Raw genomic sequence first — 18,712 nt, forward strand, 5'->3', positions numbered from 1 at the left:
TTGGTAAGTCACATCATCTTTGTTTTTGTATATATTTATAATAGAAGGAAACATTCCACGAGGGAAAAATATACCTAAAAACAAAGATGATGTGACTTACCAAATGAAAGTGCTGGCAGGTCGACAGACACACATACGAACACAAACATACACACAAAATTCAAGCTTTCGCAACAAACTGTTGCCTCATCAGGAAAGAGGGAAGGAGAGGGAAAGACGAAAGGATGTGGGTTTTAAGGGAGAGGGTAAGGAGTCATTCCAGTCAGGGAGCGGAAAGACTTACCTTAGGGGGAAAAAAGCATGGGTACACACTCGCACACACACACATATCCATCCACACATATACAGACACAAGCAGACATATTTAAAGACAAAGAGTTTGGGCAGAGATGTCAGTCGAGGCAGAAGTGCAGAGGCAAAGACGTTGTTGAATGACAGGTGAGGTATGAGTGGCGGCAACTTGAAATTAGCGGAGATTGAGGCCTGGTGGATAACGGGAAGAGAGGATATATTGAAGAGCAAGTTCCCATCTCCGGAGTTCGGATAGGTTGGTGTTAGTAGGAAGTATCCAGATAACCCGGACGGTGTAACACTGCGCCAAGATGTGCTGGTCGTGCACCAAGGCATGTTTAGCCACAGGGTGATCCTCATTACCAACAAACACTGTCTGCCTGTGTCCATTCATGCGAATGGACAGTTTGTTGCTGGTCATTCCCACATAGAACGCATCACAGTGTAGGCAGGTCAGTTGGTAGATCACGTGGGTGCTTTCACACGTGGCTCTGCCTTTGATCGTGTACACCTTCCGGGTTACAGGACTGGAATAGGTGGTGGTGGGAGGGTGCATGGGACAGGTTTTACACCGGGGGCAGTTACAAGGGTAGGAGCCAGAGGGTAGAGAAGGTGGTTTGGGGATTTCATAGGGATGAACTAAGAGGTTACGAAGGTTAGGTGGACGGCGGAAAGACACTCTTGGTGGAGTGGGGAGGATTTCATGAAGGATGGATCTCATTTCAGGGCAGGATTTGAGGAAGTCGTATCCCTGCTGGAGAGCCACATTCAGAATCTGATCCAGTCCCGGAAAGTATCCTGTCACAAGTGGGGCACTTTTGTGGTTCTTCTGTGGGAGGTTCTGGGTTTGAGAGGATGAGGAAGTGGCTCTGGTTATTTGCTTCTGTACCAGGTCGGGAGGGTAGTTGCGGGATGCGAAAGCTGTTGTCAGGTTGTTGGTGTAATGCTTCAGGGATTCCGGACTGGAGCAGATTCGTTTGCAACGAAGACCTAGGCTGTAGGGAAGGGACCATTTGATGTGGAATGGGTGGCAGCTGTCGTAATGGAGGTTGGTTGCGAAAGCTAGATTTTGTGTGTATGTTTGTGTTTGTTTGTGTGTCTATCGACCTGCCAGCGCTTTTGTTTGGTAAGTCTCATCATCTTGCTGATGAGACTTACCAAACAAAAGCGCTGGCAGGTCGATAGACACACAAACAAACACAAACATACACACAAAATCTAGCTTTCGCAACCAATAATTGCCTCGTCAGGAAAGAGGGATGGAGAGGGAAAGTTCCAATCCCGGGAGCGGAAAGACTTAACCTTAGGGAGAAAAAAGGACAGGTATACAATCGCGCACACACACACACATATCCATCCGCATATACACAGACACAAGCAGACATTTGTAAAGGCAAAGAGTTTGGGCAGAGATGTCAGTCGGGGCAGAAGTACAGAGGCAAAGATGATGTTGAAAGACAGTTGAGGTATGAGCGGTGGCAATTTGAAATTAGAAATTAGCGGAGATTGAGGCCTGGCGGATAGCGAAAAGAGAGGATATGCTGAAGGGAAAGTTCCCATCTCCGGAGTTCTGACAGGTTGGTGTTAGTGGGAAGTATCCAGATAACCCGGACGGTGTAACACTGTGCCAAGATGTGGTGGCCGTGCACCAAGGCATGTTTAGCCACAGGGTGATCCTCATTACCAACAAACACTGTCTGCCTGTGTCCATTCATGCGAATGGACAGTTTGTTGCTGGTCATTCCCACATAGAACGCTTCACAGTGTAGGCAGGTCAGTTGGTAAATCACATGGGTGCTTTCACATGTGGCTCTGCCTTTGATCGTGTACACCTTCCGGGTTACAGGACTGGAATAGGTGGTGGTGGGAGGGTGCATGGGACAGGTTTTACACCGGGGGCGGTTACAGGGGTAGGAGCCAGAGGGTAGGGAAGGTGGTTTGGGGATTTCATAGGGATGAACTAAGAGGTTACGAAGGTTAGGTGGACGGCGGAAAGACACTCTTGGTGGAGTGGGGAGGATTTCATGAAGGATGGATCTCATTTCAGGGCAGGATTTGAGGAAGTCGTATCCCTGCTGGAGAGACACATTCAGAATCTGATCCAGTCCCGGAAAGTATCCTGTCACAAGTGGGGCACTTTTGGGGTTCTTCTGTGGAAGGTTCCGGGTTTCAGAAGATGAGGAAGTGGCTCTGGTTATTTGCTTCTGTACCAGGTCGGGAGGGTAGTTACGGGATGCAAAAGCTGTTTTCAGGTTGTTGGTGTAATGGTTCAAGGATTCCGGACTGGAGCAGATTCGTTTGCCACGAAGACCTAGGCTGTAGGGAAGGGACCGTTTGATGTGGAATGGGTGGCAGCTGTCATAATGGAGGTACTGTTGCTTGTTGGTGGGTTTGATGTGGACGGACGTGTGAAGCTGGCCATTGGACAGGTGGAGGTCTACGTCAAGGAAAGTGGCATGGGATTTAGAGTAGGACCAGGTGAATCTGATAGAACCAAAGGAGTTAAGGTTGGAGAGAAAATTCTGGAGTTCTTCTTCACTGTGAGTCCAGATCATGAAAATGTCATCAATAAATCTGTACCAAACTTTGGGTTGGCAGGCCTGGGTAACCAAGAAGGCTTCCTCTAAGCGACCCATGAATAGGTTGGCGTACGAGGGGGCCATCCTGGTACCCATGGCTGTTCCCTTTAATTGTTGGTATGTCTGGCCTTCAAAAGTGAAGAAGTTGTGGGTCAGGATGAAGCTGGCTAAGGTAATGAGGAAAGAGGTTTTAGGTAGGGCAGCAGGTGATCGGCGTGAAAGGAAGTGCTCCATCGCAGCGAGGCCTTGGACATGCGGAATATTTGTGTATAAGGAAGTGGCATCAATGGTTACAAGGATGGTTTCCGGGGGTAACAGACTGGGTAGGGATTCCAGGCGTTCAAGAAAGTGGTTGGTGTCTTTGATGAAGGATGGGAGACTGCATGTAATGGGTTGAAGGTGTTGATCTACGTAGGCAGAGATGCGTTCTGTGGGGGCTTGGTAACCAGCTACAATAGGACGGCCGGGATGATTGGGTTTGTGAATTTTGGGAAGAAGGTAGAAGGTAGGGGTGCGGGGTGTTGGTGGGGTCAGGAGGTTGATGGAGTCAGGTGAAAGGTTTTGTAGGGGGCCTAAGGTTCTGAGGATTCCTTGAAGCTCCGCCTGAACATCAGGAATGGGATTACCTTGGCAAACTTTGTAAGTAGTGTTGTCTGAAAGCTGACGCAGTCCCTCAGCCACATACTCCCGACGATCAAGTACCACAGTCGTGGAACCCTTGTCCGCCAGAAGAATGACGATGGATTGGTCAGCCTTAAGATCACGGATAGCCTGGGCTTCAGCAGTGGTGATGTTGGGAGTAGGATTAAGGTTGTTTTTAAGAAGGATTGAGAGGCAAGGCTGGAAGTCAGAAATTCCTGGAAGGTTATGAGAGGGTGATTTTTAGGAAGAGGAGGTGGGTCCCGCTGTGACGGAGGACGGAACTGTTCCAGGCACGGTTCAATTTGGATAGTGTCTTGGGGAGTTGGATCATTAGGAGTAGGATTAGGATTAGGATCATTTTTCTTCGTGGCAAAGTGATGTTTCCAGCAGAGAGTACGGGTGTAGGACAGTAAATCTTTGACAAGGGCTGTTTGGTTAAATCTGGGAGTGGGGCTGAAGGTGAGGCCTTTGGATAGGACAGAGGTTTCGGATTGGGAGAGAGGTTTGGAGGAAAGGTTAACTACTGAATTGGGGTGTTGTGGTTCCAGATTGTGTTGATTGGAATTTTGAGGTTTTGGAGGGAGTGGAGCTGGAAGTGGGAGATTGAGTAGATGGGAGAGACTGGGTTTGTGTGCAATGAGAGGAGGTTGAGGTTTGCTGGAAAGGTTGTGAAGGGTGAGTGAGTTGCCTTTCCGGAGGTGGGAAACCAGGAGATTGGATAGTTTTTTAAGGTGGAGGGTGGCATGCTGTTCTAATTTGCGGTTGGCCTGTAGGAGGATGCTCTGAACAACCGGTGTGGATGTGGGAGAGGAAAGATTGAGGACTTTTATTAAGGATAGGAGTTGATGGGTGTGTTGATTGGCTGAGTGGATGTGTAGGTGAAGGATTAGGTGGGTGAGGGCAATGGATTGTTCGGTTTGGAACTGGTATAGGGACTGATGGAAAGAAGGGTTGCAGCCAGAGATGGGAACTTTAAGTGTGAGGCCTTTGGGGGTGATGCCAAATGTCAGACAAGCCTGAGAAAATAAAATATGGGAGTGTAATCTGGATAGGGCGAAGGCATGTTTGCGGAGGGAATGTAAATAAAACTTAATGGGGTCATTGTGGGGGTGTTGTGAGGGTGACATGGTACTAGAAGGTGGAAAGTGGAACACGAGGCTGAAATGAAAATGAAAATAAATGTAAAAATTATACGGGGAGAGATAAAGGTAAAACTAGAAAGCAAATGGAGATCTGGTGTGAAAAAAGGCGAAAAAGGGTTGGTTAGAGCTGGGCTATGTTGATCCTGTGGTGAACTTGTGTAGGTAGATAATGATGTGCATAAAGGTTAGGTGGTTGTGTTGCCGCCAAAACACGTTAAAGCGTGGAGAAATTCGGGAAAATTTCGAAAGAACTACGTGAGGATGTATTAAAAGGAGTGGTATGGTGGTGGCAGATTCCCATTCCACATGGGAAAAATATATTAAAAACAAAGATTCCATGACTTACCAAACGGGAAAGCGCTGGTAGATAGGCACAATATAAAAACACACAAACACACACACAAAATTTCGAGCTTTCGCAACCCACGGTTGCTTCGTCAGGAAAGAGGGAAGGAGAGGGAAAGATGAAAGGATGTGGGTTTTAAGGGAGAGGGTAAGGAGTCATTCCAATCCCGGGAGCGGAAAGACCCACCTTAGGGGGAAAAAAGGACAGGTATACACTCGCGCGCGCGCACACACACACACACACACACACACACACACACACACACACACACACACACATATCCATCCGCACATACACAAACACAAGCAGACATTGAAAATGTGTATATATTTTTGTGTGTGTGTTTGTGTTTGTTCGTGTGTCTATCGACCTGCCAGCGCTTTTGTTTGGTAAGTCACATCATCTTTGTTTTTCGATATATTTTTCCCACGTGGAATGCGCTGGTAGATAGGCACAATAAAAAAACAGACAAACACACACACAAAATTTCGAGCTTTCACAACCCACGGTTGCTTCATCAGGAAGAGGGAAGGGGAGGGAAAGATGAAAGGATGTGGGTTTTAAGGGAGAGGGTAAGGAGTCATTCCAATCCCGGGAGCGGAAAGACTTACCTTAGTCTGTACATGTGTGTGTGCGTGCGAGTGCACACCTGTCCCTTCCTCCCCCAAGGCAAGTCCTTCCGCTCCCGGGACTGGAACGACTCCCCACCCTCTCCCTCAAAACCCACATCCCCCCGTCCCTCCCCCTCCCTCCCTCCCGATGAAGCAACCATTGGCCGCGAAAGCCCGAATTTCGTGTGCGTGCTTGTGCCCGTCAGCATCTCCATCAACATACCAACGCTTCTGCCTGGTAGGCCACATCATCTTTGTTATATATATATATATATATATATAACAAAGATGATGCGACCCACCACACGAAAGTGCTGGCACGTCGATAGACACACAAACAAACACAAAAACACACACAAAATTCAAGCCCTTGCAACCAACGGCCGCCCCATCAGGAAAGAGGGAAGGAGAGGGAAAGACGAAAGGATGTGGGTTTCAAGGGAGAGGGCAAGGAGCCACCCCAATCCCGGGAGTGGAAAGACCCACCTTAGGGGGAAAAAAGGACAGGCGCGCGCGCACACACACACACACACACACACACACACACACACACACACACACACACACACACACATCCATCCGCACATACACAGACACAAGCAGACATTTGTAAAGGCAAAGAGTTTGGGCAGAGATGCTTCATCAGGAGGGAGGGAGGGAGGGGGAGGGACGGGGGGGATGTGGGTTTTGAGGGAGAGGGTGGGGAGTCGATCTAGTCCCGGGAGCGGAAGAACTTGCCTTGGGGGGAGGAAGGGACAGGTGTGCACTCGCACGCACACACACACACATATCCATCCGCACATGTACAGACTAAGTTAAGTCTTTCTGCTCCTGGGATTGGAATGACTCCTTATCCTCTTCCTTAAAACTCACATCCTTTCGTCTTGACCTCTCCTTCCCTCTTTCCTGATGAAGCAACTGTTGGTTGCTAAAGCTTGAATTTTGTTTGTATGTTTGTGAGTCTATCAACATGCCAGCGCTTTCGTTTGGTAAGTCACATCATCTTTGTTTTTATATATTTTCTCTCTTTGATCTCTTTGTGACTTCGTGCCAATTTCAGTTGGTTTTCACCTTTCACTATCGACATACTCCCTCAGATTTCATCTTGTTTCCCCTTATTTTATTCGTTTCATGACTTTTCTCATGTGTTTGGGTGTTTTTTTTTCCATTTTTTTCGGGTGTCATTCTAAGTTAGTTACGTATTTTTACATTTTTTTCCACCACCATGATGATGAAGATTGGTTTGTAGGGCACTCAACTGCGTGGTCATCAGTGCCCATACGAATTCACAATTTTACACAGTCCAGTTTTTTACTCAGTCCAATCTAGCCTCTGTCACAAATGATGATGATGAAATGATGAGGACAACACAAACACCCTGTCCCCAGGCACAGAAAATCTCCAACCTGGCTGGGAATCGAGCCTGGGACCCCGTTATCCAAAGAGAGCAACACTAGTCACTAGACCACGAGCTGTAGATTTTTCCACCACCATGGATCCTTGCTCCTTCCCTCTGCATCAATACAGAAAAGTTTCCTTTTCCCTAGCCAGAACCCAGTCCCACATACTACTCCTGCATTGTTGCTTCGCTCAGGGAATCCCCTCCAATGGCATTACCATCTAATTACCCAACTCTGGCTGTCACCCTTCCTTCCACAATGACCTGCCTCTGTTCAGATTCTGCCAATCCTTAGCAATCACCAACATAGTCCTGCAAAACCATATCAATCAAACCCAAACCTCCTTGCAATAACCTCCCCTAACACCCACTGAAACATGTGCCTTCCAGAAACAAGAGCAACAAGCACTACACCACCTCAAAAAACTCTCCTCCCTGCTCACTTCCTATTCCCACCTTGGACTACCACTGTCCACCACCTCTACAACAACCTTCAAACCTCCTCCACATCCCCTCACAGCTGACAAACCCTGTCTCGCAGACCTACTACATTTACCCCACCCTCCAAAACGCATTCCCACCACCAGACACAATCCAGAACGTAAACAGACCCAAAACACAGTTGTGAATCTTTCCTCAGAAGGCCTTAGCCCTGCAGGAATATCAGTTCTTTCCAAAGGCCTCACTTTTTGCCCCACTCCCAAATTCAACCATGCATGACTTGTTAGACCTTCTCTTTCTCCCAGTCCCCACAGTGGAAACACATTTTTGCCAACAATCCTACCAATCAGAATCAACCAAAAACCAATGTTGAACCCTACCTGATACACAGTTCACTCCTCCATCCCACCGTGACCCCCCCCCCCCCCCCCCAAATTGCCCTTGAATCACCCCCTGTTAACTTTCCAGAATTTCCTAACCTCACACCTTGCCTTGCCATCATTCCCCATATTCCTCAGAATGCTAACAAGCATTACATCTGGAAAAAGAAACGAAATCCACCAACTAAAAACTGATCCAGAATTCTACCTGCTGAAAAAGGCTCCACCACTGTTGTATTGAACCACAAGAATTACCTGGCAGGGACTCCACCAGCTGTCAGATTTCTCCACCTACAAACTCTGCCACAGTGACCCTGTTCCAGAACTCCAGCAGGATCTCAAATCTCTCCTCAAATCCTTAGACCCATCCCAGAACCTCACCCCCGATTCCATCTCTCTCCTCACCCCTACCACTCCCCGCACTCCTACCTTCTAAATGATTCCTAAAAACCATAAACCCAACCATCCAGGATGCCCCATTGTGGCTGGTTACTGTGGCCCCACAGAGAAACTCTCTGCTTCAGCCTTTTACCCGCAACGTACCCTCCAATATAAAAGACACCAATCATTTCCTCCACAGTTCCTCTTCCTTTACCACACAGTGTGCTACTTGTCACTATTGATTCCACTTCCATTTACACTAACATTCCTACTGCCCATGGCCTTAGTGCTACTGAACACTACATTTTCCAATACCCAATGGATTCCAAACCAACAACCTCTTTACTAGTCACGACTGACTATATCCTCAACCACAACTAGTTCTCCTTTGAAGGCGTTACCTAAAAACAAACCCGGGGTACAGCTATGGGCACCCAATGGCACCATTCTATACTAACCTATTCACGAGCCATCTAGAGGAATCCTTCCTAAACACCCAGAATCCCAAATACCTCCCCTGGTTCACATTCACTACTGACATCTTCACGACCTGAATTGACGGTGAGGACAATTTATTCACATTCCTCCAGAACCTCAACAGCATCTCCCCCATTTCCTTCACCTGGCCTTACTCAACCCAACTAGCCACCTTCCTCGATTTTAACCTCCACCTCAAAGATGGCTACATAAGTATTTCTTTCCATATCAAACCTACCAACCACCAGTAACACCTTCACTTCAACAGCTGCCACCCATTGCGCACCAAGAAGACCCTTCCATACAGCCTAGCCACCCGTGACTGTCACATCTGTAGTGACGAGCAGTCCCTCTTGAAATACACTGAGGGTCTCACTGAGGCCTTCACAGACTAATTTTACCCTCCCAAAACGGATCTCCTGTGCCTTAACTCTCCTGTCACCCACCATCCCCCAAAGGCCCAGCATCTGGTGGTATGACAGGTGGTGCCATGTATCGGAAATGAGTGAAACACCTCTACGTGCAAAGTAGACCTAGTTTATGGTAGAGCACTTGGTATTACTGATTAATTTATATAAGGAAATGGCTTATACTTGAGATCCCACCTGCAAATAGCTGTAAATGTGGAGCATCTCATCAGTCCCACATGATACAAACAGATCGCGATTATGAGGTGAACACATAACACATGTTACAGCACCAACGTGATGCTGAAATGAACTAAGTACTGGATCTGTCAGTGGAATATCAGGATCAGATACTGAAAAGAAAGAGAGATTTTGATAAATGCACAAAAAATAACAAGTTCCTTATGGTGGACATATTTGCAGCAGCTGTATATAAATTACATAGTTCAACAGAAAAACACATTTTGCAAGCTGCATATTCAGTTTTTTTATTTATCTTCTGCACCCAGATGTGTTCCACCTTACTTACAAGGCATCTTTAATGCGTGTCCTGAAATAATACATTATTTCTTCATTTGCAGGTGCAGGTTATCATCTGAACTTATAGATAACAGATTTTAAACAGTTCCTCAAGGTTTTTGATAATAAATGTTAAAGTCTGTTTACCTGCGGTGCAGCTGAAATTTATATTCTGGAACTAACACTTCCAGTCTTAACACTGAGTTCACTCAATCAGTCTACTCAACCCCACCTGATTCCAGGTACAATCAATGTGGAGCACTCTGATAATCACAGTATTACCCCAGCAGATCAGTCTACCACCAGTAGCACCAGTGCAATTGGTCTTTTGGTTTCTGGGATGGTCAGGTTAAAATGCAATGTGATTCAACACAGGAAGATGGATTCCTCTGACCAACTTAAAAAAAAAAAAAAAAAAAAAAAAAAAAAAAAAAAAAATTATTTACAACACTTAACATGCAAACACTTTTGCAACCAAGCAAACTTCATTAATTGGGAGATATCTTACAAGAACAGAAGATTCAAATTTTGGCACTTCAAGAAACTTGAATGATGGACACCACCACCATGGATTTTGACAATTACCGTCTTTTTAAAAGTCAAACTGATAAAAGAATACCTAACAATACATTACATTTGGGAGTTGCTTTTGCAGTCTCCAAAAATATTTTAAATTCAATAATGAAAGCAAAACGCATTAATAGTACGCTAATGACAATTGCTCTTCAATGAGCAAATAAAGCACACACTTCAAGTAATGCCCATATGACAATCACTGAGGATCAATGTAAAGAACCTGAAGTAATTAATGAAGCTTGGGAAACATTAGAAATCTTAATCTTAAAAATTCCCCCATACCATGTTAAAATTTTAATGCTCGATTTGGTAAAGACAAAAAATATAAGAAAGCGGTGGGTGCTGAAATGGACAAATCAAAATGACCAAAGATTTATTGAAAAGTGCAAAAATTTTAACCTTAAATTCATGTCAACACATTCTAAAAAGAATGCTTCTAAAAAAAAAAAAAAAAAAAAAAAAAAAAAACTTGACAGGTACCCAATACATTTATTGGAGAATTTCATATTAATAATGTAGCAATTTCACACCCTAATATAAAGAAATTTTAAATGTCCAAGTTTAAAATAATCCTAGCTCTAACAAGTGAATTTGACAATGTGGATAGTGAAACAGCATTCAAAAATTGGAGTAATAACAACACTGAAATTATGTATACCACCACACTGAAATTACATACACCACCTTTCTAACTGTAAGAAAAGAAACGTCTAAATTAACCAGAAAGACTAAAAGAACCTACAAAAATGCCCATCTTTTAGAAACCGAAAAAGACTTCCAAATGAACAATACAAGAACCTTTTATAAGACATTCAAAACAAAAATAACCATCTAACAACCTGAAAGTCTTTGCTTCAAAAAATGAAAATGGCAGTTTGGCTCTTAACAACCAGGAAAATTGTAAGGTAATTGCTTATAATTTTGAAAAACTATTAAACAGTGTAGAACCAGTGAATAAATTCCAACCACAGCAAACTAACAACACCAACCGTAACTCTAAAGAACCCAATGAAATCGAAATAGCTAAGCAAATTACAAGACTTACCAGTAACAACAATCAAGCATCTGGAGAAGGTGGTATAATTGCAGAACTACTAAAATCAGCTGGCCCTAACACTATAAAAAGATCACCCAACTAATAGGACTTATTTGGCAAACAGAGAAAATACCCGAGGACTGGAAAATTGCCCTAATTCATCCATTGCATAACAAAGGGGATAGAACTGATGTTAATAATTACTGACGAATCTCTCTTCTCCTGGTCACATACAAAATTCTCTCTCAATTTTTACTTGATTGAGCCCAAGAACAGTTAGAAGCTAAAATTGGTGAGTACCAAGCAGACTCAAACCAAACAGATCCTGCCTGGAGCAAATTCTGAATTTAAAACTAATCCTTGGGCACCAAAGGATGTCTAGTAACAACATTGTATGTACATTTGTGGATTTTTAAAAAGTTAATCATGAATCTCTCTTCAAAATTTTGAAGGAAAAGGGACTAGATAATAGCACTCTAACACTGATTAAGGAAATGTTAACTGACACTAGCTCAACAGTTAAATTCATGGGAAAAATTTCTGAACTATTTAATATAAAGACTGGTGTTAGACAGGGAGATGTACTCTCCCCATTAATGTTCAGCTTTGTTTTGAAACAGGTAACTACAGAATGGCGAGAGCAAAAGTAGAGTCAAAACACAGACCAATCAATCAAGTTAAGTAGAAGTAATATTAGAGTAGACTGCCTCACCTTTGCAGATGATGTGGCAAATTTAACTAGGGATATTACCACAGCTCAAAAACAAATTTAAATTCTTAAAGAAGTTGTGGAAAAAGTAGGACTACAAACATCATTCGAAAAAACAAATGTATGACATGCAACAAACAAGTACGAACGTTTTTGGACACAAAACATGGAAAAATATAAGGGGTTTCCCATATCAAATACCTGGGGGAAATCATACAAGAAAACAGTCATGAAAAAGCTGCATTAAGTTTGCTGTCAAAAAATGGCAACTGCATTCAAATTAACACAAAATATTTATAATAGAAAATCACTTTTTAAATTCAGAAAAATTAGGCATTACAGCACTGTAATCAAACTCTAAAGTCTTTATGGAGCAGAAACTTTAATTTTAAACATAAAGAGAGATGCTGAAGAAATTCAAAAGAAAGAAAGAAAGATTATTAGGAAAATATTAGGCCCCAAAATTACTGATGGAGAAACTTATAGGCTAAGAAGTAATAAGGAAATAGGGCTAAGAAGTAATAAGGAAATAGAAGAATACACAGACATATGTGGTGACATGAGACAACGAAGACTTAAATTTTCTTTCTTTCTTTTGCGGGGCCTTTGTCCTGCTTCAACGTGGAGTCAGCCTTCTTACTATTGATTTGGCAATGTTAGTTGCAGAGGGTGGCCGGATGCCCTTCCTGCTGCCACCCCGAATCCCGCGGGACGGAAATAGTGTACCCTAGCTGTCTGCATCTGGTATAAGCCATGGAACAGTGCGAACATTCAAATGTCTGCAAGTCAGAAAGTGGGGACCAGCCCAGTATTCATCTAGCAAGATGTGGAAAATTGCCTAAAAACCACATCCAGGCTGGCATGCATACCGGCCCTTGTCAGTAATCTGCTGGTCAGATTTGATCCGGGGGCGGCACGCCGGCCCGAGTCCAGAAAGCAGCTCATTAGTGCTCTCTGCTACCCTGGCGGGTCGAAGATTTAAATTTTATTGACATATTAAAAGAATGGCAGCCACTACGTTGACAATGGGGATCCCATTGGTAGGGCGTCTGCTTGTAAACAGTCCTCATTATCAAACTGCAAGTTCTATTCAGTTATCAGTTCCAGCAATTTGTATATTTCTGTGATGTGTTCATCTGGTGGTTGGCTGTTATCCTTCAGATTTTGTTCTATGATGTTTATTGTTTCTGCTTACATGTCAAGAGAGAGAGAAGGGCAGCTGTGTCTGGGATTTATGTCTTTTATGACTTGTATTAAATTGAAGGTGTTTCTTATAGTTTCATCTTCTTCTATTTTATAGGTTTCACATAGTAATTTCAGTATAATGTTTCCAGAATGAGATTTTCACTCTGCAGTGGAGTGTGCGCTAACATGAAACTTCCTGGCAGATTAAAACTGTGTGCCCGACCGAGACTCGAACTCGGGACCTTTGCCTTTCGCGGGCAAGTGCTCTACCATCTGAGCTACCGAAGCACGACTCACGCCCGGTACTCACAGCTTTACTTCTGCCAGTACCTCGTCTCCTACCTTCCAAACTTTACAGAAGCTCTCCTGTGAACCTTGCAGAACTAGCACTCCTGAAAGAAAGGATATTGCGGAGACATGGCTTAGCCACAGCCTGGGGGATGTTTCCACAATGAGATTTTCACTCTGCAGCGGAGTGTGCGCTGATATGAAACTTCCTGGCAGATTAAAACTGTGTGCCCGACCGAGACTCGAACTCGGGACCTTTGCCTTTCGCGGGCAAGTGCTCTACCATCTGAGCAGAGTGAAAATCTCATTCTGGAAACATCAGTCTTGGGTAAAATTGGTGTGAGTGCTCAGGTTGTTTATGGTTCACATTTATGTGTTGTATTTGTTTTCTAATGAGCTGTGTCATCTTTTTCTTACATTTTTCTTAAATTTCTTTCATGATAGTGTCTGGGTAACTTTCAACTTTCTTAACCAGATAAGATAAAACAGCTGTATTTTTAACATTATTTGCAAGCCGTACACAAGTTTTATGTAACTTTTGAGATAAAGTCTGTTTATTGAGTACAAAGATTTGACGAACTGTTTTTAATATTAACTACCAGAAAGAAATGACATCATCATACAAATATCAATAAACAGTGGGTACAATAGTAATCTAGCCACAAACTTAAACAAACACAGTCAATAAACATGACACATACTCAGCCAAAAGGAATAGCACAACACAACACCACACAAACAAGTACGCAGCTACAGAACAACAATGGCACGAAGAGTACATGAAAACACGAAAGAAGATTCAAGATGGTACACACCGACCTACAAGCACAAACTCACACATAAAATAACAAACTTATTCAAAAGACAAGATGTAAACAAAACATTCAAAACAGATAGTTCAATCTAAAAGTACATTTCAAAAATACCAAAAGACACAGACATCTACTAGAAAGCAGGAATATACCAACTACAATGCAACCCATGTGATGGAAGATATGTAGGACAAACCAGTAGAACATTTGACACCTGGTACAAAGAACATATCAAATCATGGAAATATGGGACATGAGCTCAACTTTTGTAGAACATTTATAAGAAAATAATCACTGACCAACCACAAGTGAGAAAGGCAAGAAAGTAGTTAAATAAATAATGAAAGAACCACCTAATCCTACAAGAAAATTACCACATGTACAAAACAAAGGCTGAAAGGAAGATGCTACCAAATGACCCACTGAATATGAGTAACTACTCACTGTTTGCACTTACTGATCCTGTAACAGACAGTAATCACAAATCCCATTTCTCTCCCAAAAATATAAATGTATATGAAAAAATACAATAAAAACACAATACAAAAATAATCAAAAAATAAAAAAGCACTCGCTCGCATGCACGGACATGCACACACACAACAACAACAACAACAATAACAATAACAACAACAACAAAACGTACATCATCACACATATATTCACAGAAATAACAGTTGAAAGAAAAACCTGTGAAAGTTGGCTATATTTACAGAAACAAATGACACTATATACAAAGAAAATAGCAGTTAAATTACTATGTTGAAAACAGTGACCAAAAGGAAAACTGCAAACTTTCAACCAGTTTGCCACCTGAGAGAAAGCTGTTTGGCTTAAAAATAATGAATTAGATGCTGATCTATAAGTAATTTTATATCTATTATAAAAACCTTGATGAACAGTTTTAAATCATAGGGTGAAAATGATAACCTGTATGTGTAAATGAAAATAAAAAAAACATGAATTATTTAATGACATCCACTGAAGATGCCTTGTAACTAGGCGAAATGAGTTTACTACTGTAACTTACTTGAGGAAGTGTTAAGAGAATATGAGAATATGAACTGCAAGGACAGCATGTAGCAAAATAAACATGTAACAGTAGGTAATTTAACAAATACAGTAATACAATAAAAAGATAAATGACATTGTCATCTCCTACACAAAGATAGGTATACATGATAATGTGAGGGAACATGATTTTCTTGATTTATATAGTTATAGTTTGGAGATAAATAGTTTTGTTGAGTGAAAGTGAAATCTTCAAACTAATTTTGAATATAAATCACTTTATTAGGTAGAATTATATGCATTTTTGTTTCCCAGATAATTGTTCAGAATATAAAGTTTTAATTATCATCTAAGAATATTTATTAGAGAACAAGTCCTATTTTGTGTATTTTATTATTTGCACGAGGTATTCTGCCTGGTCTCTGTGCCATTACAAGAGAGTTGAAGATGTATTTGGAGGAGTATTGATGGGCAAACTAGTCAAAGCAGCTTACAGTCTTCTGCACCAGCGACGCTGTCAAGGAATACCAATGACCAGAAGTTTATATCAATAATATATACAGGGTGAGTCAGGAGGTGAGAGACGTGCTTTGAGGGGTGATACTAGTGGTGATTCTGAACAAAAACACTCCTAATAAACATATGCCCTTTTCTTAACCATTTCCAAGTAAACATGAAAACAACTAGGAACGGGAAACATGTAGTGTTGTCCTTATGAAGCGAGTCACTACGCAGTTTACTTGGGCATGGTGCAGTTGTTTACCTCAAGTCTCAGTCCAACAGTGCTTGTCATAGTGCACTGAACCACTGTGTTGTTACATGAACAATGAACATAGTTTTGTATAGTGAAAATGCCACTGATCTTCACACATGCAGAGTATGCTGACATGGTGTTTCTCTATGGTTTATCCAGTGGGAATTCTGGAGCTGCTGTGCAAGAATACCAACAACGATTTCCAAATCACAGAGTGCCAGATAGCAGGACGTTTAGCAGGGTGTTTCACGGATTGCGTGAGCGTGATATGCTTCCCAGCGTAAATGTTGTCTCCGAACGTCCCATACAACAAACTCTTAATGAAGTTGAGAACATTCTTCAAGTAGTGGAAGGCAACCCTACTACTAGCTCTAGATGAATTGCTGCCCAACTTGGTATTCCAAAAACACGAGTGATATACACAGTACATGAGCATTGTCTGTATCCCTTTCATCGTAGAGTGTACAACATCTGCATGAAGGAGATGCTTCCACCCGGCAAAAATACTGTCAATGGATCATTGCCAATGAATAATTAATTCCACATATTCTGTTCACTGATGAGTCAACATATACCCGCAACGAAATCAACAACATGGGAAACTCTCATGTATGGGCAAATAAAAATCTGCATGCTACTGTGGAAATGAATTTTCAATGATGTTTCTTAGTCAAAGTGTAGGGCAGTATTATTGATGATTAACTCATCGGTCCAGTTGTTTTAGACAACCATCTTACTGGGACACAGTATCTTGAGTTTCTTCAAAATGTGTTACCAGAATACATGGAGGATATCCCTTTGGAAACACGAGCTCGTATATACTTTCAGCATGACGGAGCTCCTACACATTCCCTACAGCCAGTGGCACAGTATCTCAATACAACGTATCCTGGTCATTTTGTTCAGAATCACCAGTAATATCACCCGTCAAAGCATGTACATTTCCTCCTGACTCATCCTGTATATGTATGTATTGGAAAACAAAATAACAAAACTTGTTATTTGTTACCCAGAATGTCTCCTGTAATGAGGTACTTAACATATAATGTGTGCTGTATTTAAAGGTGCAGTAAAAGCCTTAAAAGATTGGAGTTGCCAAGTCCTGGTTTTTAGTAAAAATTAAGTTTTTCTACAAATAAGAATATTTAACAAGCTGGGAGCTCATAGACTACTCAGAGCTGAAGATCACAATGAGGTAACTTAAAATATAAATCAACCCTAACAATAATTACAGTACAAAGCAGATGGGAATCAAAATAAGTCATAAAGGGTTATGGCAAGTGCTGCAGCAGATGACGACAACTTGCAACACAAGATTTACAAGACAGAAAACAGTTTATGTATTTAGAGAGCTGTTTCTGTCATGGCAGGCAAGGAAATAAGTGTCATCCATGTTACAAGTTGTAAAAATTGAAACTAGTAGAAAGATTAATTAAAAAACTCTATAAAATATTTAAATGTGATACTGTGATATTTACCTCAAGTACAAATTAAAAATAGACCAATTACAAATGGAGAAGGGAATCCTTCGCCAACAGTTACTTTGAACAATGCATGTTTATTTTCTTAAAAAGTATCAGAAAATCATCTGGCTCAGTAAAAGTCTTCAATCATATTTGTTTTCTTCCATCTGACTACAAATATCTAGTAAAACTTATTTTTTGAACAGCATGACAATATATTCAGTATTAAGTATAGCTCTCACATTAGTACCTTGACGGTGGGGCCGGGGAGCATGCATTGGTATTTGGTAATTATTACGAACCATCAACACACCCCAGCTTTGCACAGGGTAGCAGGAAGTATGTACAGCTGGATAACTTTTCTGGCATAGTGGTAATTCTGTTTACAGCCACTGTGTAGAATTATGATTAAAAATAGGAAAACACCATTAGGCAACATAATATCAACATTTTTCATACAACTAAACACAATCAAAGCAGTGCACGTCAAGAAAGTTCTGAGGGGCACGAATGTCATCTGTTCCACACTTAATTGGCATTTGGAGTGACATCTTGTGGCAATGATGGGATCTACGAGCTACTGTGTCACCCAATCCACCCAGACTGCCTGACTTCAGGGCCAGTTTGATGCGAGCTATGGCCACTTGCCTGCCACCAAATCCATCACCAGTTCACTGCAAGCTACACTTTGTGTGTGACCTTTTCCTCAGTTCACCTCACACCCCTTAAACATTAACTCTATACTAAAAAATATGTTCATATTAGCTTAGTATCTAATACATCCTGCACTGCAGGTCATTTAGGAAGTGCCAGCCTTTCCAGTACCAGTAGCTTGCGCCAGCCTATCCCAGTAGCACTAGCCTCTCCCAGTAGTGGTAACTTGTGTCATCCTCACTTGGTAGCAGTAGCTCATGTTGGCCTCCCCGGTAATGGTTGATTTAACCACCCTCCTACAGTTGTCAGTAGCTCATGTCAGCCTCTCCCAGTAGTAGCAGCTTGTGACAGATGCCCCCCCCCCCCCCCTGCCCCATTCTAATCTGGTAATGGTAGCTCGCGCCATATTCCTCCTCGTTGTGATAGCTTGTGTCAGATTGCTCCTGGTATCAGTAGCTTGTGCCACCCTCTCCAGCAGCAGTGGCTTCTGCCAGCCCGCCCCTCCCCCCCCTCGCCGTAGCAGTAGTTCGCACCAGCCCCCCCCCCCCCCCCCCCAGTAGCTTGCACCAGCCTCACCTAGTAGTTGTAGCTCTTGCCAGCTTACTGGTA

The 18,712-nt window shown here is 42.4% G+C and overlaps 1 protein-coding gene across 1 annotated transcript in view; it reads right to left on the bottom strand.

Annotated features, from left to right (window-relative positions):
- The window catches only part of LOC126092321 (cytoplasmic dynein 2 intermediate chain 2-like), a 103,563-nt gene that overhangs the window by 10,165 nt on the left and 74,686 nt on the right, over positions 1-18,712 (bottom strand). Inside the window, exon 8 of the mRNA XM_049907853.1 lies at positions 9,295-9,449. Within this exon, the coding sequence (XP_049763810.1) occupies positions 9,295-9,449 (155 nt within the window). The remainder of the gene's footprint in view (positions 1-9,294; positions 9,450-18,712) is intronic.

The sequence above is a fragment of the Schistocerca cancellata genome, chromosome 7 (genome assembly GCF_023864275.1).
Source record: "Schistocerca cancellata isolate TAMUIC-IGC-003103 chromosome 7, iqSchCanc2.1, whole genome shotgun sequence".
NCBI lineage: Eukaryota > Metazoa > Arthropoda > Insecta > Orthoptera > Acrididae > Schistocerca > Schistocerca cancellata.